We start from the raw sequence: 25,217 nt of genomic DNA, 5'->3' as shown, positions 1-25,217 counted from the left end.
TTGGAATGCTAGTCTTTGCCGGGGCGCGAGTGAAGGTAATACCTTGCGATTGTTTGGGGAGGGGAGAGTGGTTCGGGACAATTGGTGGTGGGTGAGTATATCGAGGTCCTCCATGCTGGACAGCGCAAGAGGCACGTCGTATTATGCGACCATGCAACTTCTGGAACATCGTCATAGGTCTATATATGGGGTTAGCCTCTGGGATAGAGAATTTGAGTTCAAAAAGCAAGGAGACCATCAACGTGTCCTGGATATTCGCAGGCCATAGCACCAATTGAGATGCTTATATGATCATCAAAAATCACGCATTATTGCGCTACATACCTTTAAGCCCAAGGGCTTGACTAGATGCCTACTAGATAGTTATTATATATATCTAGAAGATCAATAGATGACAGGTTTAGCCATAGCTATTTGGACTTGATTCTGAGGCTCACGTTGGACGTTAGAAGAATCAGATGCCCGTGTACAATGCACTGGTGGGATTTGATAGACACCGGAGGCTGGGGATGATAGCATACAGCGCCTTTGTATGGAATGTGTCATGGTCTTCAGGGTCACGAGAACCAATACACCCTGACAGCCACCCTTGAGCCACCGCAATGCTCTTTCGAGCTCACTATAAACTCTTGTTTCTCAAGCTACTCCGTAACTCACCTCGAAATTCCCACAACCCTCTTCACAGCCTCACCATCCTGTAAACCCTCCTCGATAACCCCCGCAACCTTCAGCACATCCACAACACCCTTAACGACCTTCTCATCAACGCCCCTTACGCCCTCCGCAAATCTTACATCCTTGATCCACTCGCCCGCATCCTCCGCACCATACGTACATCCAAGCTCCCCCGTGCCCAGGAGCTTCACAACCCGACCAAGATCGTTCTGAAACTCTCTAACACCCTCATCTAACAACGCAAACAGCTGCTTCAGGCGCTCATCCGTCTCAGGCGCAGAGAAGACGGAAGTCGACGCAACAATCATCCACGACGGCCAGGGAGTGAAGATCTCGCCGATCTTCTTGAGTGGGCTGTCAGGGGCGTGGAAGTAGGGCTTTGTGGTGAAGTGCTCCCACATGAAGAACTCAGAGGACGGCTTGTTGGCCTCGAGGTTGTTGCCCGTGACGCCGTCACGGAGGGCGCCAAAGGGTCCCGTTACCACGGGCGTTAAGGAGGTGGAATTCCATCCGCGCTGTTGCGCGAGAACGAAAGACATTATGTGTGAGCCGCTGCAGCTATAGTTAGTGCCCGTAGCCAATATCAAAAGCGTAGGCGAATAAATAGACGAGCATATAGGTAACTCACCTCCCCATCCGGCTAACGCCAACTCTTCCCCCCTCCAGGTTCTCGACACCTGTCAATTCATCTCTGTTCCGTCCCGTAACAATAGCCCATCGCAGCGGAGTCTCAACCCACTGGCCGACAACCTTGTATCCGCGCTCCTTCTCGTCCTGGGGTGCTTGTTTACCCGCCAACCCGGCGACCCAGCCCTCTGTTAGACCAATTGCGACGTCAATTTCACCGGAGCGCAGGGAAGTGATCATGTGACCGGTGCCGGAGGGAAAAGGCGTGAGGGCGATTTTGAAGGGGAGGGAGGAGGCGGAGGGGTGCCGGAGGGCGAGGTGGAGGGGAGCTAGGTAGTGTTCTAGGTAGATGTTAGCAGCGCTCACAGTAGATTATGGTTTATTTCTGAGCTCTTTGCTTCTCTCACGGGGTAGCTGTTGTAGCTATGGGTTGCGGGGAGTAAGTGACGGACGTACCAGGCACATAGCCAATTCGAATTGTTTGTTCTGAAGCCATGACGACTCAATGCTCAATGTCTAGCTCAACTGTGTTAAAGGAAAGAAGTGTAGAAAGTCAGGTTGATTAGGAAGAATAATAAGAGTAGTAATATCCAGTCGTCATCCATGATCTTTTCTGGTGGGGTCAGAAACGCGGGGCTCCAAAACGGCCGGGTAGCACGGAAGAAATATATAGAAAGAGAAAAACAAACATCTATCAATCAATGGCCGGGCACGCACTGCCAGCCTCTAGGTAAATAGTTCATGCCGGTTCTCATCAAGTCATACGGATGTCCTTTTCTTCAAGGGGAATCTCGTTCTCGAGACGTTGCTGCGGGTTCAGTGCAGCTCGCGGAGGTCCCTGGGAGTACATCCAGAACTGGATGCCCAGGAAACTATCGCAGATGAACTGGAAAATGGCGCACATTCGGAAGGCCCAGGGAATTACCTGCTCGCTGGTGAAGAAGTAGCTCAATTTCATCACGTCACCGAGAATCCACGCCGCGACTACGGACACTCGGAATCCCTTGCACGACCGAGAGCGGTAGTTCGCGATGACCTGCGGCAGGGGTAGCACCGCTTCAACAGCCAATCCCCAATATCCCAATAAACTGATGTAGGTCGGGGAGCTTGAGATCGGGGTCAGGAAAATGTGGATGAAGGCAAGGGCGCCGGTGAAATAGGCCAGGAACAACCAGTATCTGTATTAAAAAAAAAAAAGGAGCATCAGTCTCACGAGCCCAACTCATAAAGTTAAAGGGTGGTAACATACGGCCGTCCATTTTTCCACTGCCAGAAATCATACGGTCTCGCAAACCCCCTATCATCCACGCCGCTGAACGGGATATGCTCCACTCCGCTCTTCTGACCAGGCGCAGGTCGGTTATCCAGGGCAACCTTCAACAGCACGAGCTGCACTGCGATCGTAAGGACGGCCTGCGCCAGGAGCGCCATGGAATAATAGTCGCCAAACCAGAAAAAGACCCTGCAATCGATTGTCAGATTCGGTCATTGTTGCGCTAGCGACGAGTCGTACTTGAGGATTGACGCCACTAGCATAATCAACGGGATATCCAGCGAGAAGCCAGCGGAGCTTCGGTTTCGGTGTATGCTAAGAATCTGGTCCGCATACGAGGTTACGGGGGACGTGACGATGCTGTTTATTCGAGGTGTCAGCAATCGGCATCATTCGTGGTGGTCGATGTCAGCAAGGAGCTTTATCGCACAAGATTGGAGCTCCATATTCGAGGAGCTGCGACACGATATACATAGTGTGGCCGTTGGTTAAACTTGAGGGACTCCGGACGGGACTCAGGAGGCCGAGGAGCGGGATTCGCGAACGGGGAGGAGGAAAGGGCGCGAAGAAGGGCACGAGGCAATCAGGCACATCAAACGGCAAATATAGACAAGAAATCGACAATCACATAACACAACCCAAGTCCCCTCGAGTCTCGTGTAATCGCATGCGATTCAGCTGCTTTCCTTTTTTCAATGCCAGCAGCTGAGTCAGCCAAAACAAGCTCAAGCTTTGCCTGATTAGTGCATCGATCGTCCACTAGTGTCTCGTGCTAAAGAAAAGGGTCAAAGATCGTGTGATAGGGTTGTATATAAGGTGCGTATTTCCATTTAGTGCTCTATCTAACCAAGCGCTGGAGCTTAAAATTCAATCCGCCAAGTCTTGCTAATCCCAACGTTGGGGTTCTTCACCACAGCATACGGAGCTTTGCCGTCTCCCTGAGTATGGTACTCCAGCTGGGCCGAGGATGATGTCTTTGCTCCATCCTCGATCACAGTCACCGTGTTTCTCTCCTGCCACTCCTGGGGTGGGTCAATAACCACGATTCTTTCAACACCCACGCTGGCAATGCTCTTGAGATATGCAGCCGTCTGAGGACCGTGCGTTGAAATGTCCTCCGACACGAGTGAGGAGTCCTGGAAGCGGAACCGGCGGTGGACGTATCCCCCACCTTGGTAGTCAAAGGTCTCTCCATCATCAACATACAAAGCGCCCTCCGCCTGTCCGTTCTTGTCGAGAACAACCACTAGCGTGTACGGGTCGTATTTCATGAGTCCGCTGCTACGGCGTGGTCGATCTTTGCGTGGGATAACGTGTCCGCCCTGCATCAGCACAGGCACTTTCTCTATAGGAGCGGAGACTGAATGGTGCTTTCCTGCTCCTTGGTAGATAGTGAAGTCGAAGTAGTCGTAGTATTTCTCATCGTCCGCAATGTAGATGTCGACACTTGTGGCGTCCTCTGTGACCACGGGCTTTGCGAGGATACCAGTAGATCCGAGGTAGATCTGGTCGTCAATAGTGAAGCCCGCCTCATCTGTCGGATGAACGTAAAACTGAGGTCTCACGATGGGTGTACCGTTAACGGAAGCTTCATGGAAAGCAGTGTACCAGGCAGGGAGGAGCTGGTACCGCAGCCGAATGGCCTCCGTGATGATCGAACGGAACGGCTCCTGAATCAGATATGGCTCGCGACGGCGAGTATCGATGTGGGCGTGCGCACGGAAGAACGGATACCAGATACCGGTCTGATACCACCGGGTCAGAAGCTCCTTACTCGGGTTATGGAAGAATCCGCCAACGTCCGCACCGGCAAATGGAAAACCGGAGATTCCGTTGTTGAGCACCATCGGTAGGGTGATAGCCAAGTGCTCCCAGGTGGCCTGGTTGTCTCCTGTCCACATGGCAGACATGCGCTGGGCACCAGAATAGAATGACCGGGTTAGAATGAATGGCCGGCGTATTTCACCTTTTTTGCGCTCCAGCATAGCCTGGTATGTGGCATTGATAAACGTAATGCCATTGACATTGTGAACATCACGGTGCTCCCAGTTGCCATAGTGCAGGTTGTCCTTTGGCATTGTGGTTTCCGGGCCATTGAAGACAGAAGGCTCGTTCATATCGTTCCAGATGAAGACGTTGGGAAGGGTTCCCTTGAACCTGTCGTACTTGAACAAACTAACCCACCACTTGATGGCCGCAGGGTTGAAACAGTCGATCCAGTTGGAAGCTCCCGGCCAGCACCATCCTTCGTAGACATTACCGTCCTTATTCAGGACAGCCAAGCCTTTGCTGTTCAGTTCTTTGGAAATGTCGAACTTGTCCTGCTTCTTGATGTGTGGGTCAATGATCACCACAAGCTTGCGCTCCGACTCATCAAGCTGCTTCTCCATGCTGATGGGATCGGGGAAGGTCAAAGGATCCCATGTGAAGTACTTTCGGTCATCAAGATACTCGATATCAAGCCAGATAATATCATATGGGATCTGGTATTTGTCAAAGTTGCGGTCAACCTCCTTGACATCCTCGTCAGTGACGTAGTTCCAGCGGCACTGGTGATAAGCGAGAGCAAAATGCTGAGGTAGCTGAGTGTATCCAGTGAGCTCGCCATACTTCTTGCTAATCTCGCCAGGCGTAGGCCCCAAGAAGACAAACACGTCGAGCTGTCCAGCCTCGGAGAACCAATGGCTCTGAGTGTCGGTCTTTGACTTCACGATGTCGATCCAGGTTTCGGCAGCGTTGAGCCAGAAAACACCAACAGTCGAGTCCTTTCGGTGGGCTTGCATCAATGGAATTGCTCCGTACAGAGTCATGGGGCTGTCGAGTTCATACTCGAACACATCCGAGTTGTATAGACGATAAGGCTCTTCATGATTACCATCTCCTCCTCTAGTAACTGTCAGTTTCATAAACAGGATCAGAAAGACCAAGCACCTTACCGGGTCTCTCTCAAGGACATAGAGTCTGCATGCTCAGGGATACCAAACACATGAGTGTAGCCAGGGAAGCTGATATCCAATCCTACACTCTCCGCTCCTCGGGGTTTTGAATCTGTGTTTCCACCAAAGGTCTCTTCCCACCAAGTGCTCTCATCTTCCTGAGATCCAAGAACATCTTGTTCATCTTCAGCTGGAGCTTCCACCTTCTGCCGCCAATGTTCCAAGTTCATATACCCTTTGTGATTAAATTGCACATGGGTCTGGCCATCGCGCTGGAAATCCACTGAGAAGGGGGAATGACGGATGACAGCCTGGTAGGCATTATCAGGTCCATACAGAACCTTAGTATATCCCTCAGCTTCCGTGCTTAGGATCGCCGACTTGCTGGCGTCTAAGCCACCGACCAAGACCCATGACTGTGCATCGTTGTATCGCTCTTTACGTGCCTGGCTTCCATGGCGGATCTCAATATCACCGGTCATGCGCTTCTCCTCATCGACAGTAACTCGTGCGACACCAGATTCCAGGAAAGCGATGATCAGAGGCAGCTTCACCTTCTCGGTCGGCGAGACGGTTTTCAAAATCATTCCTTGGAGTTGCCCGTCTTTAAATTGAATGTTTGAGGGATCGAGTTCGTACGGGGAGCTCCAGGATGAGCCCTTGGCTGAGACATCGTCGGCAAGCGCTCTGTTGCGCTTACAGAATCCTGATTGAGAGCATTTCTTGAAATTCTCATGCTTCACCGCGGCTATAGCAGCAAAGAGTCAGAATGCAGCAATATAGATGCGACAAGACTGATCGTACCTCCAGGTGTGATGAAGCAGCCAAACAGTATCGCTAAAGTGACCAGCAGGGTCCAGCTGGATGACAGCCGGCTCCGGGCCATGGTGTCTGAATAATGGATGCAACCAGAGACACTCAATCTCCGAGTATCAATGTTTGCCACGGGGGGCTCTGAGCTGCATCTACCAGAGCTGTGGTCCACACAAGGTGCTATAGACCAAGTCTTGAGCAGTCAAGTGCTTCCAGGCTGGCCTCATGCTGGAGGCGGAGAGCTCCAGCGCTAGTCCTCTTTGGCGGCCGGGGTTAGACACCTCACTGTTTAGGCCACACTGCCACAGAGCAACTCGATTCTGACCATTCAGGCTCCAAGGCTGTCAGGCATGCACTGCCGCCAAAGCCCCTCAGTCTCAAACTCGAGCGCCCCACACAGGCGTTTAAACTGAATAAGAGGAAGAATTTCGCCAGCTCAACACCAGCTTCCGCTTCTTCCTTCTCCTCAAACGCATCTTGTTGACTTCCTGTCCTCTACACCTTCAATCCCTATCAAAATGACTTCCGAGCAGACGTAAGTACATGAACTTCCTTCCTTTCCCTTGCGAGATAGTCAACTACTCATCAGTCTTTCTTTATTCTCCTTACCCCTCTTCGAGCCAGTCAAGCTAACTGTTCACCGTAGTTTCATCGCTATCAAGCCCGACGGTGTCCAGGTACGCATTGAGCAGCAATTGATCTATATACGACATATTTCAACGAACCGGACTGCTATTCCCCCATGAAGACCACCACTGACATTCCCGTTAGCGTGGACTCGTTGGCCCCATCATCTCTCGCTTCGAGAACCGTGGGTGCGTATAATACCCTCAATACCATGTCAACAGAGATACTGACTGTTTCCAGCTTCAAGCTCGCTGCCATGAAGCTCACCTCCCCCTCCAAGTCCCTCCTCGAGCAGCACTACGGTGACCTCAAGGAGAAGCCCTTCTTCCCCGGTCTCGTTACCTGTGAGTTTCCCCGCCTGAGCTATTTGCATGCTCGCGAATGTATACTCATATCAGGATAGACATGCTCAGCGGCCCCATCGTCGCCATGGTCTGGGAGGGTAAGGACGTCGTCAAGACCGGCCGTACCATCCTCGGTGCCACCAACCCCCTTGCCTCCGCCCCCGGTACCATCCGTGGTGACTACGCCATCGATGTCGGCCGCAACGTCTGCCACGGTTCCGACTCCGTTGAGAACGCCAAGAAGGAGATTGGCCTCTGGTTCACCCCTGAGGAGGTCCAGAGCTACAAGCTCAACGCTTTCTCCTGGATCTACGAGAAGGAGTAAATTCTCTCTGAGCCATGCCACTAGGAAACTGCCTCTGCAGTAACGCGGTGCAGTGGAACGAGACAGGACAGATGCTCTGTGAATAGAATTCATACAATAAAAACCTTCATAATCTAAACAGCCGTGTTCCATATCTATAGGTCTGTTGTCGGCGCCACGCAGGAAGATGTCCGGTTTATTGCCCTCGGAATAACCTCCTCGCGCCTATTCCAATTGGACCCAAGACAGTCCTAGCAAACCACGGCGTCGCCCATACACTGGCAACAATCCGCAAAGGCAACAAAGCTTTCGTGGCCGCGTAGGCAGTCGCGAACTCCAGTACCAACCGCACGCCCTTCTTCTCTGTAGCTGGCTCCGCCGTCACCTCGTCCACATCAACACTGTCCTCCACCCAACCCTTCTTCCTCAACCACCTCGCAAATCTCCGAGTCCCTTCCTCAAACCCGCTATACGATGTAAAATCAGGCAGCCAGTTCCCGTAGTGAAATGCTGCAACGAGTCCGAAGAGCGGTATTATCGCTGTTATCTCATGCAGAATCAAGAACGATGTCACGTGTGTTGCCGGCGCACCGAGCAGAGGGGTTGTGTACGCGCGGAGAAACGAAGGGAGGCGGTCATTGAAGCGACGCAGGCGGGACTGGGCGTCTTTCGGAGGAGGTGGTGTAGGGTTTGGTGGTGTACTGAGGTGCCGACGTGAAGATCTCAAGCCAAGTCGCGAATATAGGCGGAATATGCGCGGAATGTGGTTTGAAGGCATTTAGGGATCGCCCCTGGAAAGATAATTACGAAGCGGGCTGCTCAGCACACAAGGCTTATTGGGAATTCCTAGAGTGAACGGCGGAGACGTATCACTATTTAAACAATTGTCAGCTTCCTCCAGCTCCGCCAGGAATAAACTATGGGGCAGTGTTGATGCCCTCTGTTTGCTGTGTTTGCAGCGGTGCCTATTTTGAACCGCGAGATGTCCTGTAGCCCTCCAAGAGAGATACTATTGGCAAGTTGACCAGGACATAGTCGATCATTTGTACGCATAACTGTTCTGGTTCGGGGACGTGGTGCATGTTGGGTATGTGGTACCTAAAGGTGGATCTATGCGGCAACTGGGATGAAGAAAAGAGCCGATGAGATTGAGCTGGCCGACAATGCGACGCTGCTGTAATTGCGCCAGATATCTCGTCTTGATGAGAGGCGCAATCCCTGCTAGAGAATGCTTTTGACCAGAAATCGAGCTGATCTGAAATCCCGAAACTGTAGGGTGCGGCAGGCCGATATCCGGACTGGAACTGAGGGCCGGGGGCGACGAGGATACTCCGAACAAAAACCCACTCGAAGTCCTCCCCGAATTCGTCATATTCTCTCTCCCTTTCTCTTCCTCCTCTTCCTCACATCCATCATACCTTTAGTTGGAACCTATACTTCCAGCCATGGAGAAGATTACAGATAAGATCGCGGCTTTGCCGCCCGGCGCGAATTACTTCTCTCTTGAGTTCTTCCCTCCAAAGACTCAGATGGTGGGGCTCTATTCCTCCCCGCATTCAGCGGTTTGCCTTCAAAGCAAGGGTTCATGGGCTAACGATGATGTTCTAGGGTTTTGCCAATTTGCAAGCGCGGTTAGAGCGTATGGCGCAAGCATTGCGCCCGCTATTCGTTACAGTTACATGGGGTGCTGGAGGTAGCACTGCGGCGAGGTCGCTCGAGTTGGCGGAGATTTGTCAACGCCAACTACAGCTGACAACATGCTTACATCTGACATGTACGAACATGAGCAGGACTTTGGTCGATCAGGCGCTGGAAGAAGCGAAGGTGTTGGGGATTAGGAATATTCTGGCGCTGCGTGGCGATCCTCCGCGGAGCGAAGAGTACAATATGCACGGGGAGGACGACAGCAACAAGGACTTCACCTTCGCCGTCGATCTGGTCCGGTATATCCGGCAAAAGTATGGCGACTACTTCTGCGTTGGTGTTGCCGGGTACCCAGAAGGCCATCCTGCCGATTCATTCCAGGGCACTCAGGATCCGAAGGTCGATTTGCCGTGGTTAGTTGAGAAGACACAGGCGGGCGCCGACTTTATCATGACGCAGTTGACGTACGATATTGACGCCTACACGAACTATGAGAATATGCTCCGGAACCACGAGTCTGGAGCGTTCAAGACCATTCCTATTGTCCCAGGCCTGATGCCCATCCACAGCTACAAGATCTTGACGAGAGTGACCAAACTCAGCCACGTCAAGGTCCCACCGCCTATTCTCGCGAAGCTGGAAGAGGCCAGGCACGACGATGATGCTGTCAAGCGCTTGGGTGTGGATATAATCGCCGAGCTTGTTGATGGTATTAGGAAGCTGCCCACTTCTGGGTTCCGAGGCTTCCACTTTTACACCCTGAACCTGGAGAAGACAGTGTCCTTCATTCTGGAACGATGCAAACTGATTCCGGACTATGACGATGATGCAGAGGCTGTGACCGATGGCGTCTCATTACTCACGGTCGATGCAGCAAAAGCTACCAGGCGGCGGCGAGCTTCCTCCATCAGCTCTCTCCCTCACAACCGCGTGATTGTTGATAAGGTCTCCGACGGGTCATCCAATGTTTCCATAACGCACGAAGCCACAGCCGCAAGCGCAGGCCTGCCCGCCGGTCCCCCGGATCGCAACACAACTCTTCAAATCTCGGAAGGTCTTGGTGCCCTCGGCCGAGAAGCCACCTGGGACGACTTCCCTAACGGTCGTTGGGGTGATGCTCGCTCCCCAGCTTTCGGTGAAATTGATGGCTACGGTCCCACGCTACACGTCGCCCCGTCCGTCGCCCATCGCATTTGGGGTTATCCCGTTTCCCCCGACGACATCAGCAAGCTCTTCCGCCGCCACGTATCCGGAGACCTTCACATGGTTCCCTGGTCCGAGGGTGGTGCCGAAGAAAACACCAGCGGGCTCAACGCTGAAACAGAAACCATCCGCCCGGAGCTCCTCGCCCTCATCGACAAGAAGGGCTGGTGGACCCTGGCCTCCCAGCCTGCCGTTAACGGCGTTCGCAGTGACGACCCAGTCTTCGGCTGGGGTCCCCCGGGCGAGGGATTCGTCTTCCAAAAACCCTTCGTCGAGTTCTTCTGCCCATCATCCGACTTTACAAATACCTTAAAACCTCTTCTCCGAAAGCACGGCCACGAGAAACTCGCCTGGTTTGCTACCAACGCCGCCGGCGATTTCGAGTCGTCCCTTCCCGCCGACACATCAGACACCGAGCCTGTCGAAATGAATCCTAACAATGTCAACGCCGTCACGTGGGGTGTCTTCCGCGGCAAGGAAATCGTCACACCCACCATCATCGAGGAAGTCAGTTTCCGAGCTTGGGGTGAGGAGGCATACCGCATCTGGGATGAATGGCGCCGCATTTATCCTAGGAACTCGGCAACGGAGCGATTCATAGAGAAGACAAAGAACGACGTATGGCTTGTTTGCGTTGTCGGTCAGGACTTTGGAGCTGGGACGGAGACTGGTTCCGCGGAGGAGGAGGATGAGAAGAAGTTCATGTGGAGGCTTTTGGCAAACTGTTAGGGTAGTCATGGATTACCACTGTACGACATTTGGTAAAGCTTACTTGATGCGCATGAGTCGTTGCATTCCCTTTGCTTTTCTTCAACTTAGTGTATATACATTCAACATCACGTTTCGGGAATGGGTTCAATAGACGGAGTTCTAGTTCTGAGTTCTATTTCAATCATTAACTCGCTCTTTGGCCTGGATCTGCCCAAAATAACCTTAGTCCCTAATCATGCTATGCATGTACCCATGCACCAAGAAACCAAGCTACCAAGAGAGCTATATGACCAAGTCGCACCATTTACCAAGGTTATCCCCACAACAGGATATCAAAGGAAAACCATTGGCCTGTATGCAAGCCAGAATTCCCAGTGCTATTCTCAAAGGCAACCCTTATTGAGGCAACCGCTACACCTTCTCCGCGAACCCATGCTCTTCCAGACCATCGGCGCCCGTATCAGGAGTCGCAAGATCAGACTGAGACTCTGCGAATTTTCCCGCGGCGATGTCTAGCCTACCGTAGGCGGGTGGGTAGCGGCGTGGTTGGGCGCGCCCTGAGGTGGGGAGTTTGTAGCCGCGGAGTCTGCAGGGGAAAGGAGTATGGTAATTAGTATGTACAAGTATGAACGGGGATGATAAGAGAACTAGCGTACCTCGGTCCTTGGCCCGTCGTTTCAGGGAATTCAGAAGCGTATGTTTGCTGAAAGGTGCGGACATCTTCTTCGAATGTCCCGCGCTCAATACTCTGGCGTATACCGGCGAAGAAGAAGTCCATCGTATGGTGGTTGTGGATCTGTAGAAGGGTCCATGCGAGCATTTCCTTTGCGGAGAGGAGGTGGTGCAAGTATGCGCGGTGATGCTTTTGGCAGGCGTAGCAGGAGCATGATTCGATTAGGGGGCCGGTATCTGTAGTATTTGATGGTGCCCAGAGATCACCGGCGAGAGGGAGAGGTTCGGTCCGTGGATTTGATTCTGGCGAGGTATCTGCAGATGGAGCCGGGAAGACAAAGGTGAAGGCCATTCCTGCGTCCGAGGCATTGGCCAGGAATGGGATGGTCAAAAGATCTGCGCCGAGTTCGACCTCACGTAACAGGTCGTGTGGCGTTTCTGGTCCGCTGAAAATCAGACGAGGGAGGTCTCCTAGAGACTCGGGGACGGCTGAGAGCGACGCGGGCTCGTAGAGTGCCAGTCCGGAGATGGATGGCCGCAGATCTGTTTCCAGGTCTTCGAGATATAGCTGCTGTTGAGTGTTTTCAAGCGGAAGTATTGGCGCAAAATACGCCGCGTTCGACCGACTATGCTCCGAGAGCTCGGGTCCGTAGAGGTTATCCGTCGCATGTGTGGTAAAAGCGTGCGTGCGGTCGACCATCTTCACTCGCCGTTTGATACCCGGCTTTGGTCCGATAAGCAGGTCTGCCAGACCTATGACTATGTCCGGTTTGAGGCGCTGGATGGCTCCAAGATACTCCTCTGCCTTTAGCTGCGCATAGCCCACGGATGTAAGGACAGCAATCGATGTATCTGTATTCGCCGGCGCAGAAGCGATTGGAGGCTCACGGCGCGCGCCGAAAATCAGAAGCAGGTCATTTTGAGCACAAATGAATTTGCGCAGGGCAGACTCATGAGGCCCCGACGGAATTGCATATAGTGGGACAGGTAATGAGTTCTTTTTGTACTGCAGGTGCTGTTTCTCTATGACTGAAACCTGAGCCCCAGCGGGCATTGAGGTGTCAGCATTCCACGCTTTAGACTATATTTCTGGATCGAAGTGCATACAGTCTTCTAGGCCGATGTACAAGCTACCGATCGAGGTACTGTCGCGCAATACATCATGGGCGAGATGAGGGACCACCCCTCGCGATGTCAGAGGGATGTAGTGGGGCGTCGAGATGGGTTTTCGGCCGGCGATCGTCAGTCGTCCCAACCGCGGGGCGAGGACTGCTGCTGAAGACGTCAGAACGCTGAAATTGAACATCTCGTTTGGCGACTGTGAGGCTGTATGTGATCCCATGGCGATGCGCTGCTGAAGTATGTGCAGCTGAAGGAGTAAAAATTGTCGCGTTGTTGGCAAGGCTGTTATCGTCTTATCGATAGGTACCTAGAGCTCCGCCGTGGCTCAATTTCTCCAGATCACGGTGGATCCTGTTTTCTCTCAAGTCTAGGGTTCTGGCGCATCTTCCTTACAGGGTCATAAACTTGGATATCACGATTTCAGCTTGCCGCGGACTTAAGGCACATACGATCTTCGCTTGCTTCCGCACGAGCTCCTTGGGATCGGAATTCGCCCTCTTACAGCATGGCCGCGGATGGAACGCGTGGGGGACGCGGGGCCCTGATTGTTGTTGAGGGCTTGGATCGAGCAGGCAAATCCAGCCAATGCGAGTTCCTTCATAAGTCTCTACAAGAGTCTGGTCGTTCCGCGAAGTACATCAGGTTTCCAGGTATTCCAATCTCTTTTTGAAGGTTCCGAATGCGCGAATTGACTGGGTTGCTCTTCCTTAGACAGAACGACGGCGATTGGGAAGCTAATTGATAGCTATCTACGCGGACAATCTCAATTAGATGACCACTCCATCCATCTCCTTTTCTCTGCCAACCGATGGGAGATTGCCCAGAGCATCGAGTCGGATATCGCAGGCGGGACCAATGTGATCATAGACCGCTACTCATATTCCGGTGCAGTCTATTCGGCCGCCAAAGGCAACCCTTCACTCAACCTAGGCTGGGCCTGGGAACCAGAGATTGGCTTACCAAAGCCGGACCTCTGCATATTCCTCAGTATATCCTCTGAGGAAGCCGCGAAGCGCGGTGGGTTTGGTGGAGAGCGCTACGAGAACGAGGCTATGCAAAGTCGCGTTCGCGAGTTGTTTAGCAGCGTCTTCGGCATGCAACGAAATACCAATATCCAAACAATTGACGCCGGGAAGTCTTTTGAAGAAGTGTCGCAGGACATCTCAATGGTTGTAAACGAGTGTATTGCACGTGTGGACCCGGCCAGCCCCCTAGGAAAGCTGGAGTCGATTCACGGTTTATGACGGACTACCTATTTTCGCTTGATATCGATGGTTACCTCGACAACTGCCAGGGCTTCTACTCCGTATGGATGAGAGAATCGCGAAACCAATCATGACTTGAGCCGCGCCCACCTCGCTCGACGAGTAAAGGCCAGCTGTCTCTCGGCACTTAGCGAAGCTCCTGATCCCGCCATTGAAAGGCGCTGGTTTCTCAACCAGATCGCCAGAATGCACAAAGATCTCTGAGAGATATTCAAAAGCAATCAAGAAACAGGCGCCGTCTTGATCACGCGAGACAATGGAAATTGCAAGACGAGACCGAATGAGCTCGTCCTTTCTTGTATTGTCACGTGACTATTACATGGCTCCTATGGAACTCGGTCCGACTCATGGTCGTCTTATAGATATTTCATGTGATGAAGACTATGTAACCTTGGTTAATCTTGGCTATTACGATTGTTTTGCTTTTTAGTGGTAGTGCACAAATCGTACGAATCGTATAAATTCTCTCGGTAAAACGGCATTGCCCCGGTTACCGAAAATATATACCTCCTACCAGCTTCTAAGGTTAAACGATACAACCACCAATGTCCTAGAAAACCCTCCCTTTCATTTCACCAACACAGAAAAGCCCATGGTTTAATCCCGAGGCCCTTCTTGGTTACTTTGACGGGCATGGTGATAACCCACCAAATACCTCGCTCTCGATCATAAAATGGGTTTCGCCAAGGATGGACAGCCAAAAGCATCCAAGGTAGTTCCAGCGTACTATTGCTGTTACCTACTTCGATCGATGGGAAATGGATACAAAACCCAAGCCCTATACATTGGCTCTACTCCGGATCCTGCCCGGCGCCTGGCTCAACATAACGGACTATGCAAGGGTGGCGCTCGCCGAACCGCGGATGAAAAAAGACGGCCATGGGAAATGGTAATGGTCGTAGAAGGCTTTACGAGTAATATTGCAGCGTTACAGTTTGAGTAAGTGTACCCTCCATGTTAAGTCCTTGTGCAGGCTTCTAACAAGGTTTTAGATGGGCATGGCAACATCCCGCGGCCACTCGACACCTTACGCCAGAAGTCCCGGACGAGAAAGCGCAGTCGAAGGCCAAAGAAGATGTGAAAGAACAGGATGCACTAGCAAAGACTCAGAAGAGGCCTAAAAGCCAGGCGAAGGTAAAAGGAAGTGAGAAGAAAGACGATGAGAAGCCAAAAGGTGACGAGAAGAAAAAGGAAACGAAGAGAAAACCCCCAGCTCGCCGTACTCGGACTTCGTTGAAGGCTCATCTGGAGGATCTACATCTCCTATTACGATCGACATACTTCCGTGGCTGGCCTCTCACTCTACGATTCTTCGCTGCTGATGTCTCGCAGCAATGGAGAGGTTGGTGTGACCACGTGGACGGGAGCATACCGGGCCACATCAGGATGATCGCCGATGGCGATTGTACGGACGTCTTCGCCAATCGTGATGACCGCAGTTTGACAGTTGGAAGCGTTCAGAACATCAAAGCCAATCATACACCTCTCAAGGATTACTTGGAGAAGGCGATGTTTCTGTTAGACGACATTGGTGGCTCATATTGCAAGATATGCAAAGCGCAATACAAGGATCACGATTCGGTAGTGGTTTGCCCAAACGCTGGCTGTAGCAGCACTACCCATATATTGTGCTTGTCGAACAAGTTCATCGATACGACGAAAGAGCCGGACCGCCTTGTGCCACTTGCTGGGAAGTGTCCTACTTGCGCTCAGACCATTCAATGGTCACTCATGATGAAAGAACTGAGCATCCGGACCCGCGGCGGAGTGATGATGATGCAAGAGATGCTGAACAAATGCGAAAGAAGGAACAAGAAGCTACAAAAGGAGGAAAATACAACAGCAAATGTCGAGGATATCGAAAAGACCGTGCATATTGCAGATGAGTCTTCACATGAAGACGGTTCTGATACGGATTCGCTGGACGACTACTGGGATCGGATTTTGCGCTCTGACTCGGAGTCTGGCGCCAACAACCATCCACAGCAAGATTCGAAGGCCTCAAAAAACGAAGTGATCATCAATGATAGCGAGTTCGATGACGAAGAGCCGTTATGTTGAACGAATCGCCGGCTATTTTGCTACAAGCTCATTTTGAGGCGGACTACAATCTCAAGGACTGTACCAACAAGGCGCGCTTATAGACCTGTTCTCGTGCGCTGATGGAATATCTGCACCAGCGACAAAGCCCACATGGGCTGCTCCGACGGTCCGCGCCGCCAGACGAGGTCTGAATGGACGTTCTGGTCCATCTGTGGTACTGTTAGACAGTATCCATGGCTGCAACAGGTCGGCCTTTGTCTGTTCTCCGGGATAGCGCAGGAGGGTCCGGAAGTCAAAACCGGGTCGAGAAGTAGAGAAAACCAGCACTTGGAACAGACCTAGATGCTTTACGGAGTTCGACGGATGAATATCTTCTGGAATGGCTCATGGAAAGTTTGCAGCGCAGAAGATGGGTGGTTGGGGGTCAATATAAGCTCTGGCGTACCATCGACCCTAGATTACGCACCCGCGGGACTAGCTTCTAATCATGTGATGGAGCTGGTAAAGTACTCGGTCATGGCTTTCAATGTCAATTCGGGGTAGTAAATACTGGACCTTACCAAGCTTCCGTTAACACTCCTGACCCTTTGATCTTGTTATCGCCCAGGATTATCTGCATACCGTAATCAAGGAAGGCATCCTGAGCCGGGCGAGCTTTCCCGCTTGCGGACCAAGTCTTTGAATCTCGTACTGGCCGTGTACGGCTGTTACCAATCCCGGAAAGTGCGCCTGAGGCATAAATCAGAGTCGTGATCAAATCTTGTTTAGAGCAAGGAAGCCTGGAAGTCAGGTTCTACCTCGACTCGAGTTCTGCTACAGAGATCCCTTCAACATCGATGAGTCGGTTATAAACAGCTTGTCCCGTCGTCAAGACAAGGTAGATCAGGCCACCGCAAGAGGTCCCTGGCAGCCATTAGCTTTCCCTTTTTGGCCTGACTAGTTGTCGAACGAACCAGTGACCTTGTATGAATCCTCCAATCGCCGCTTCAGCTGTCCCTGGATATTGACTTGGCTATAATAGTCGGCTAACGCCCGCTGATTTATAGAATCCTACCCAACCTTGACTGGCCTGACCCGAGTGAGGTGAGCTTTGCTCTTGTTGCTGTCCCGAGACTCCACACTAGTAGTAGTAGTGGTAGCCCTCCCGGGCTCATCTCTCGGTCTTCCCTCAAACATCCGTGCTCTGGATCTCTCCATGGGCCTCGCTTTTATCACCTCTCCATTCCTCCACTAACTCTCCACCTCCCCTCCCTCTCTTTTTACATTTTCTCATTTCCCCGGACCTTCCACTCAATACACATCGCTCGCTTCTCCAATTCCGTTTGGGGGCTTCTCTCACTTGTGTTACTGCCCGCCAGAGTCTCTCCCATGGGCTTTTCGCATAGGGCCCTAGCCTCCTTCCGTTTGCAATAAACTTACGCGCACACCACGTTCTGACCTCGATCCGTCCTACTATTGCGCCTAAGACATGGTGGCTCCGGCCGCAACGGGAGGGATCTCGACAGGCGCGCAGCCGCCAGCGAGCCGTCAACCCGCCCGTTCCTCAAGCACCCATCCGTCCCATTCTCACAATGTACCGTTAAGCAGTCGGCGTTCTGCACCCCTCGATTTATCGACAGTCGAGAGACGAGGACAACCCAGCGCACCCCGCGAGCCGACGAGTCGAGTCCGTCCTCACGGCCTTCAAGAGGCACCTACGTTCCGCCCAACCGAGGATGAATTTCGAGACCCCGAGGCCTACATTCGCAAAATCGCGCCGGAAGGAAAGAAATATGGCATCTGCAGAATTATTCCGCCCGAGAATTGGCAACCGACATTTGCTATTGATACGGAGGTATGGCCGTCGCAGCACATTCTCTCTTCTTGCTGCTGCTGGGAACCTTCTATCCCTTGCGATGCAGGACAGCTTGAATTATGTGCTAACCGCCGCATTCTTACAGAGATTCCATTTTAAGACCCGCCGACAAGAACTTAATTCGGTCGAAGGAGGTATGCCCCCGCGTTCAGCGCTGTTGGCTGCCGGTGGTACTCCGGAGCTCAGTTCTAACCCAGACTCAGGAACACGTGCGAACTTGAACTATCTCGACCAACTCGCCAAGTTTCACAAACAGCATGGCACAAATTTGAATCGTTTCCCAAGCGTCGATAAACGCCCCTTGGATTTGTTTCGATTGAAAAAGGCCGTAGAAGTCCGCGGCGGTTTCGAGCAGGTCTGCAAGATGAAGAAATGGGCTGAGATCGGTCGCGACCTCGGATATAGCGGCAAGATCATGTCGTCTCTCTCAACTTCCCTCAAAAACTCATACCAGAGATGGCTCCAACCCTACGAGGAGTATTTGCGCGTGGCGAAACCCGGAGTACAACAGCAGCTGGAAATAGAGCATGGCGGTCCTTATACCCCTTCGCCCAACCATTCGCCTATGCCTAAGAACCCCACACCTCTCGAGGGCGACACATGTTCCGTGACACCCCATGGCCAGATGAATCTTTCTACCACAGCCTCGCAAAACGGCCCCCAAGATGCCTCGGCGACTCCCGCAAAAAATCCCACGCCACCGGTAGAACCTACACCACCGCGACCAATTGCATCTGGGTTTACGGCTGTAAATACTGGCGGTTTTACTGCTGTAAACCGATCACCCTCGTTCATTGCAGTAAACAGCGCCCCGCCATTGAAAAGGGATCCCGAATTGGAAATCGCTACGCCGAAGAGTGTCTCTGAATACGCAACAGACTTAACACCGTTTTCGAACGGTCATGGCTCAGTTAAGCGCGCTATTAGCACCGAGAGTGGGTCCCAAGCGGACGCAGGAGAACTGGATGCCAACGGGCGAAGGAGTAAGAGGCTGAAAAAAGGTACGTGATGATAATGATGATTCAAGAATCAATCTCTGATGGCTTTTGCTCTAGATACACCTCTGCCGATCGTAGCAGGGTCCCAAATGACTCTTCTTCGTCCCGCGCCTTCACGCTCGAGAAAGAGTGACACACGGAAATTTGGTGATGTATGTTCTAATAGAGGTATGCGTTGGGTGAGCAAAATGCTGACATTCAGTTAGAAATGTGAGACTTGTGGAAAGTCCGAAGATCAGTCCTCGATCCTGGTGTGCGACAGCTGCGATCAAGGTTTTCACAGATATTGCTTAGACCCTCCTCTGCACCATATCCCCGAGTTCGATTGGCACTGCCCCAAGTGTTTGGTTGGAACAGGAGAGTTTGGCTTTGAGGAAGGCGGTGTTTACTCTTTGAAGCAATTCCAGGAGAAGGCCAACAACTTCAAGAAGAATTATTTCGCCTCCAAAATGCCTTTCGATCCCGTTCTTAACACTCATCGACGGGAGTCTGAAGATGATGTTGAGCGCGAATTTTGGAGACTGGTTGAAAGCCTGACGGAGACAGTCGAGGTTGAATATGGTGCGGATATTCATTCGACTACTCACGGCAGTGGCTTCCCCACGGTCGAGAGGAACCCGCTCGATTCGTACTCGAAAGACCCCTGGAACCTGAATAATCTTCCATTTCACGGAGAGTCTCTGTTTCGCCATATCAAGTCTGATATCTCAGGCATGACAGTTCCGTGGGTTTATGTTGGCATGTGTTTTTCTACCTTTTGCTGGCACAATGAGGACCACTACGCGTACTCAGCGAACTATCAGCATTTCGGAGCCACGAAGACCTGGTATGGAATTCCAGGAGCCGACGCCGAAGCATTCGAAGAAGCAATGCGACACGCTGTTCCTGAACTCTTCGAAGGGCAACCTGATTTATTATTTCAGCTTGTTACTCTCATGCCTCCGGATCAGTTGCGGAAAGCCGGGGTCAATGTCTATGCGCTTGACCAACGGGCCGGTCAATTTGTTATTACGTTCCCGCAGGCATACCACGCTGGATTTAACCATGGCTTCAACTTCAATGAGGCTGTCAACTTTGCGCCCGTGGACTGGGAACCCTTTGGTGCCTCAGGCGTTGAGCGTCTTCAGGCCTTCCGTAGACACCCGTGTTTCTCCCATGACGAGTTACTTTTCACGGCCGCTGCCCGGGACACATCAATATCCACTGCCAAATGGCTTGCCCCAGCACTTCAAAGGACGTGCTCTCGTGAGGTAGCCGAACGAGCATCATTCGCTACGCGGCACCGGGAGGCAACGCCGCACACCTGTGCTTTATTCTCCGATGGCTCGGCTGTTGCCGGTGACTGCCGGCTACGGTTCTTGGTCGAGGATAAAGACATCCCGGAGGAAGAATACCAATGCCATTATTGCAAGTCTTACATCTTTCTGACACAATTCCATTGCCACAAGTCCGGCAAAGCATTGTGTTTGATACACCTGGATGCACATGATTGCTGTGGAGAGCCGTTGTCACAGAAGCTACTGGGCCCCGATCACACACTCCGCTACCGAGTCAGCGATACTGAATTAAAAGAAATGGTCTTGAAGGTCCAGGAGCGCGCCAGGATTCCAGAAGCGTGGGGACAAAAACTCGACAATATTCTCGAGGATGAGCCGAAGCCCCAATTGAAGGTCCTTCATAACCTGCTTAATGAAGGTGAGAAAATCCCATACCATTTACCTGGTCTTCAAGATCTTGCGGCCTTCGTTCAGCGCTGCGATAAATGGGTTGAGGAAGCAACCAACTACATTACGCGGAAGCAGCAGAACCGAAGGAAGAACGAGAAGGCCTGGCGCAAGACTACTTCCAAGGCCTCGCAGCTGGAAGAACGTGATCGTGAAGTCCGCAGAGTAGAGAACATCTACGCCCTTCTTACAGAGGCTGATAAACTGTCATTCGACTGTCCACAGATGGCGGCTCTGGAAGAGAAAACCCGCGAGATCGATAAATTCCGCAATGACGTTAAGGCTGCGCTCGCGAACCCGCATATCCGGTCAGTACAGGAAGTTGAAGAACTCGTGGAAAACTCGCGGAATCTCAACGTGGAGATACCCGAGGTGGAGGATTTAGAACATATTGTCAGACAAATGAAGTGGAACGAGGACGCTGGACACAAACGTGGTCAATATTTGACTCTCAAGGACTGTCAGGAGCTTATTCTGGCTGGTGAACAACTGGGACTTTCGGAGACAAATGAGCATCTCTCGCATTTCAAGGAGCTGTGTCGTCATGGCGAGGCATGGGAAGCGAAAGCAAAGGAATTGATGTCGGTCGAGGCCGTCCACTACCAACAGTTGGAGGCTTTATCTACGCAGGCGACCCGGGTTCCGGTCTCCCCAGAGACACTCGCCGCGGTAGATGCAATATTGATTAAACAACGTGAAGCCCAGAGACGGATACAGAGCTTGTACGAGAGAAGCAAAGACCCGAATTACAAGAATCGGCCGAATTACAAGGAAGTGCGCGAGTTAATGGAGTCTGTGGTAGAGTTGAATAGTCGGCCTACCGGCGCGGTCGACCTGGAGCGAGAGCAGAGACGCCACGAAGATTGGATGCGGAAGGGGAAGAAGCTGTTCGGAAAGGCCAACGCGCCTCTGCATATCCTCAAATCACATATGGAGTATGTCGAAAAGCGGAACTTCTATTGCTTCGACTTGGAAGATCGCTTCCGCCCGCCTGTCGAGCCAGCATCGAGGGACAATAGCCCTGATGGCCAAGGAGAGCAACATCATTATTATGGACAGTCAACGGCGAAGCGTGACGCTTTTTGCATCTGCAGACATTCCGAAGCTGGAATGATGATTGAATGCGAGATTTGCGGAGAATGGTACCACGGAAAATGCCTCAAAATTGCTCGTGGCAAAGTCAAAGAGTGTGACAAGTACACCTGCCCTATCTGTGACTGGAGGCAAAAAATTCCCCGAGATGCTGCTCGCCCGAAGCTTGAAGATCTTCAAGAATGGCAAGCCGAGATTTCTGGGCTTCCTTTCCAGCCGGATGAAGAACAAATCCTGGAGAATATCATAAACCAGGCGACATCCTTCCGTGAGTTCCTGCAGCGCTACACCAACACAGCGTGCACTACGACCGAAGAGGTCCCTACTTTGGTCTTCTATCTGCGCAAGATCGAAGGTGCCGAAGTTCTTCTTGCATATGAAACCAACCTATTCCGACAAGAGATTCACAAGTGGCAACCGGTCGCGCCGGAGCCTCCGCCAATTCTAGAGCAATCTTTGTCGACCAGGAAGCCTCGGCCAACAAAGCAGCAGAAGTTAATGGCTCGAATGGGTATACAAAGCCCAGAAGAGCTTCCCCCGCATCTGCGCCCCAAGCAGCCAAACCCAGCAAAGCGCAAGTCCATTGATGCCCAAGCTGGCCGTCCTCCGAACCTGCAGCCATCATCTCATAACCCTGGCGATAGTGATAATGCAGACCCCCGCATGGTGCCCACGTTAGCGCCAAACGATACACAGAGCGCCCCTTACCCGTTTTCTGCAAGTTATTCACTTCCTGCAACTGACACGGCGTCGGCATTCGCACCTGAGTCTTCGGCCTTCCTGCCTCATGTTTCTGCTGATACCGCTTCGTTCCCTCCGAGATCTCCCACCCCTCAAGGTCCTGCCTCTCTGTTTAGCCCGCCCCGTTACTCGCGGACTGCTCCAGGTGGTCCACCTGGTATGGACGTCGTCGACCATTCAAATCCGTTCGGTAGTAGTCCTCGGAATTTGGACGACGTGTTCGCCGATCTCACCAACCAGGATGCTGACCTGGCTGAGCAATACCCCGAACCCATGGAAAACACCCACGCTAATGAAGCGCTGGAATTACTTGACGTCGGCAACGACCGGGAAAACTCCGTGCCTGTTCCTGATGGGGAGGTTGAAGACAAGCCGCACGAAGTCAATGGAGCCGGAGCTACTGCAGCTGCTTAGCATCCACCTTCTTATTTACATTGTGTTCTTTAACATCTGCCCTACCGCTCTGTTCTCACCCACAATTTCGCGATTGATCCTCCTTCTCTACTCACTGTACTTCGGATACTGTGTGGTTCATTAGCGCTGCGCGGCCTGGCTTATACCGCTGCGATGTATGATTCTTTAATGTCTGATGTGACTGATATGCCTCTTCTTCTCTCTCAATTTGCCATTTTTAGCTTTCTTTGTGGTGTCTGGGTTTCTCTTCCTCTTCCTAAAACATTTCTGCTTTGAAGGTGTGGTTTCGTGATCGTTCGGTGTATCAAGGATCGGATGGACGGATGTCTTGTTTTTATCACCTGCGTTCTGCTTTCTGATCTGACTGGAAATGCGCATGGACCGGTGCTATACTACTGCGCCGTGCTGCAGCTTGAGGGCTCTGAGATTTCCCCCTCTTTTTTCTTCATTGATACAATGTACGAGTAGTCGTTTCTTTCCTTTCCCACTACAATTGTATGTTTAAACAATCCATAGATTCAATTCGATTCGACTTCGACCACTTTCGTGCTATATGCTCTATATGTCCGCGTACGCACCCAAGGCAGACTGCCCACCTGTGTGGATGAACAGGACATTGACCTGTTGGTCTCCATTAGTAGGAGGATTGGCTAGCTCCTTCTCTATCTCATCCCCAGTAGCCCAATGCATCATCCCCCTCGCCACCTTTGCCGTATACACAGGATCAAGCATGACCTCTTCCTTTTCGGCTACTAGAGAGAGCGTCTCCTTCGTCCGCGCGTCTAGCACACCATATCTCTCCCCTGCGAATCGGTCATCCAGTATAACATCATCCATCGTGATATCAGCCTGGGGATCCAAGCCAATCATCTCGCCTGCGCGTCGCGCGAAGCGCAGTATGCGCTCTTCGTGGTACGGCTTTCGCATTGTAGGCGATGTGAGGATCCCAATGACTTTGCGCGGTCTCCGAGTTCGCTGTTGCGACTGGGATCTCTCGGCCAGTTTGAAGCCCGCAATCAACCCACCAAGCGTACTCCCACTCCCACACGCAACGAAGATATAATCGAACCGCGGCTGCTCTATACCATTGCCGCCAGGATGCCCCAGGACCTCCCTCTCCTGCTCCGCAATCTCAAACGCACACCGTGCATACCCTAATCCACCCAACGGATGCAGACTCGCCCCCGATGGAATCCAGTAGGGAACTTTCCCCGAAGCCCTCAGATCCTCCAGAACCTCTTCAACGAGATCATCCTGCGTCTTCGGTGCGACCGGCTTCTCAAACATCCTTACATCCGCACCGAGCAATTTGACAACCTGCACATTGCCCGTCCTCAGGAAGGCGTCTTTATCTTGTGCACTGGATAATCCACCACCCGTACCCTTGTGCAAAAGCACCACGGACTCAAGCCCGAGCTTCGATGCCACGGACGCAACTTGTACCGTGTGGTTACTCTGTATCGCGCCCTCCGTGACAAGGGTCGTCACCTTCTTTCTCCCGTCCAATGGTACAGGGGAGTCCGCCGCAACGCCAGCGCCGAAGCGTGGGCTAGAAGAAAGGATGTCCGGGATAATGTACTCGAGCTTGCGGTACTTGTTCCCCGCGCATGCGAGCGGGGAGGAGTGGTCTTCGCGCTTTGAGTAGAGGGATACGCGGACATTACCTTTTCCTTTTGCTGCTGAGCCTGTGGCTAACTTCGATAGGTTCTGCAGGGGGTGGATTGGAGACGAGAATGGGTATAGCAGGTTTACCCGCGGGATGGAGGCGAAGGGGTCCGGGATGGTGAGCCTCGGTGACATTTTGAGGCCTTGATTGTTTGGATATGTATGGCTGGCTGCTTTGTTTATGTACTGGGCGAAACAGGTACGCTCATAAATAGGTCCAGGGGTACGAATGAGGTCTGTATCTACGTCAGTGGGGCGCTGTACGTCGTTCTATTCGTGGAGGCAGGGATCCTTAGGTCCGGATTCCTGCACATACTCTCTCACAACTGGGAGAGAGACAGAATGATCAATTCAAGCCAAGGCAGGCTTTCTATGGATCTATAAAGCAAAAGGGCCTCGTCGAGGGAATGGGATCATACAGGATGGAATGGATGCGCGGAGCTCCTTCCTAATTGGGATAGAGCGATGG

General features: G+C 52.2%; 9 protein-coding genes across 9 annotated transcripts; 5 read left to right on the top strand and 4 right to left on the bottom strand.

The window, feature by feature from the left end:
* Positions 1–653: 653 nt before the first annotated feature.
* On the bottom strand, positions 654–2,733 carry DSM5745_00441 (uncharacterized protein; the record flags this gene model as incomplete). Its single annotated transcript, XM_026742457.1, has 4 exons — positions 654–1,227; positions 1,304–1,643; positions 2,068–2,480; positions 2,552–2,733. 4 exons carry the CDS (start codon positions 2,731–2,733, stop codon positions 654–656), a joined length of 1,509 nt encoding a protein of 502 aa, XP_026608302.1.
* A 702-nt stretch (positions 2,734–3,435) lies between these two features.
* Positions 3,436–6,397, bottom strand: DSM5745_00440 (glucan 1,3-alpha-glucosidase ROT2; the record flags this gene model as incomplete). The annotated part of the gene is made up of 3 exons (XM_026742456.1): positions 3,436–5,461; positions 5,512–6,259; positions 6,316–6,397. The coding sequence occupies 3 exons, from the start codon at positions 6,395–6,397 to the stop codon at positions 3,436–3,438; spliced, it is 2,856 nt and encodes a 951-aa protein (XP_026608301.1).
* A 445-nt stretch (positions 6,398–6,842) lies between these two features.
* On the top strand, positions 6,843–7,620 carry DSM5745_00439 (Nucleoside diphosphate kinase; the record flags this gene model as incomplete). Its single annotated transcript, XM_026742455.1, has 5 exons — positions 6,843–6,859; positions 6,971–7,001; positions 7,096–7,139; positions 7,192–7,295; positions 7,355–7,620. 5 exons carry the CDS (start codon positions 6,843–6,845, stop codon positions 7,618–7,620), a joined length of 462 nt encoding a protein of 153 aa, XP_026608300.1.
* A 1,424-nt stretch (positions 7,621–9,044) lies between these two features.
* Positions 9,045–11,175, top strand: DSM5745_00438 (methylenetetrahydrofolate reductase (NAD(P)H) MET12; the record flags this gene model as incomplete). The annotated part of the gene is made up of 2 exons (XM_026742454.1): positions 9,045–9,161; positions 9,208–11,175. The coding sequence occupies 2 exons, from the start codon at positions 9,045–9,047 to the stop codon at positions 11,173–11,175; spliced, it is 2,085 nt and encodes a 694-aa protein (XP_026608299.1).
* A 393-nt stretch (positions 11,176–11,568) lies between these two features.
* DSM5745_00437 (tRNA-ribosyltransferase family protein) lies at positions 11,569–12,883 on the bottom strand (the record flags this gene model as incomplete). The annotated part of the gene is made up of 2 exons (XM_026742453.1): positions 11,569–11,743; positions 11,814–12,883. The coding sequence occupies 2 exons, from the start codon at positions 12,881–12,883 to the stop codon at positions 11,569–11,571; spliced, it is 1,245 nt and encodes a 414-aa protein (XP_026608298.1).
* Positions 12,884–13,456: 573 nt separating this feature from the next.
* DSM5745_00436 (bifunctional thymidylate/uridylate kinase) lies at positions 13,457–14,195 on the top strand (the record flags this gene model as incomplete). The annotated part of the gene is made up of 2 exons (XM_026742452.1): positions 13,457–13,601; positions 13,663–14,195. The coding sequence occupies 2 exons, from the start codon at positions 13,457–13,459 to the stop codon at positions 14,193–14,195; spliced, it is 678 nt and encodes a 225-aa protein (XP_026608297.1).
* Positions 14,196–15,108: 913 nt separating this feature from the next.
* DSM5745_00435 (uncharacterized protein) lies at positions 15,109–16,277 on the top strand (the record flags this gene model as incomplete). The annotated part of the gene is made up of 2 exons (XM_026742451.1): positions 15,109–15,155; positions 15,209–16,277. 2 exons carry the CDS (start codon positions 15,109–15,111, stop codon positions 16,275–16,277), a joined length of 1,116 nt encoding a protein of 371 aa, XP_026608296.1.
* A 1,450-nt stretch (positions 16,278–17,727) lies between these two features.
* On the top strand, positions 17,728–23,083 carry DSM5745_00434 (putative PHD transcription factor (Rum1); the record flags this gene model as incomplete). Its single annotated transcript, XM_026742450.1, has 4 exons — positions 17,728–18,093; positions 18,200–19,115; positions 19,170–19,264; positions 19,319–23,083. The coding sequence occupies 4 exons, from the start codon at positions 17,728–17,730 to the stop codon at positions 23,081–23,083; spliced, it is 5,142 nt and encodes a 1,713-aa protein (XP_026608295.1).
* A 558-nt stretch (positions 23,084–23,641) lies between these two features.
* On the bottom strand, positions 23,642–24,883 carry DSM5745_00433 (uncharacterized protein; the record flags this gene model as incomplete). Its single annotated transcript, XM_026742449.1, has 1 exon — positions 23,642–24,883. The coding sequence occupies one exon, from the start codon at positions 24,881–24,883 to the stop codon at positions 23,642–23,644; it is 1,242 nt and encodes a 413-aa protein (XP_026608294.1).
* Between the last annotated feature and the right edge of the window lie 334 nt (positions 24,884–25,217).

This window comes from Aspergillus mulundensis, assembly GCF_003369625.1.
Source record: "Aspergillus mulundensis strain DSM 5745 chromosome Unknown scaffold_0, whole genome shotgun sequence".
Classification (NCBI taxonomy): domain Eukaryota; kingdom Fungi; phylum Ascomycota; class Eurotiomycetes; order Eurotiales; family Aspergillaceae; genus Aspergillus; species Aspergillus mulundensis.
The sequence above is the reverse complement of the archived record's forward strand: the minus strand, read 5'-3'. Positions and strand labels throughout refer to the sequence as shown.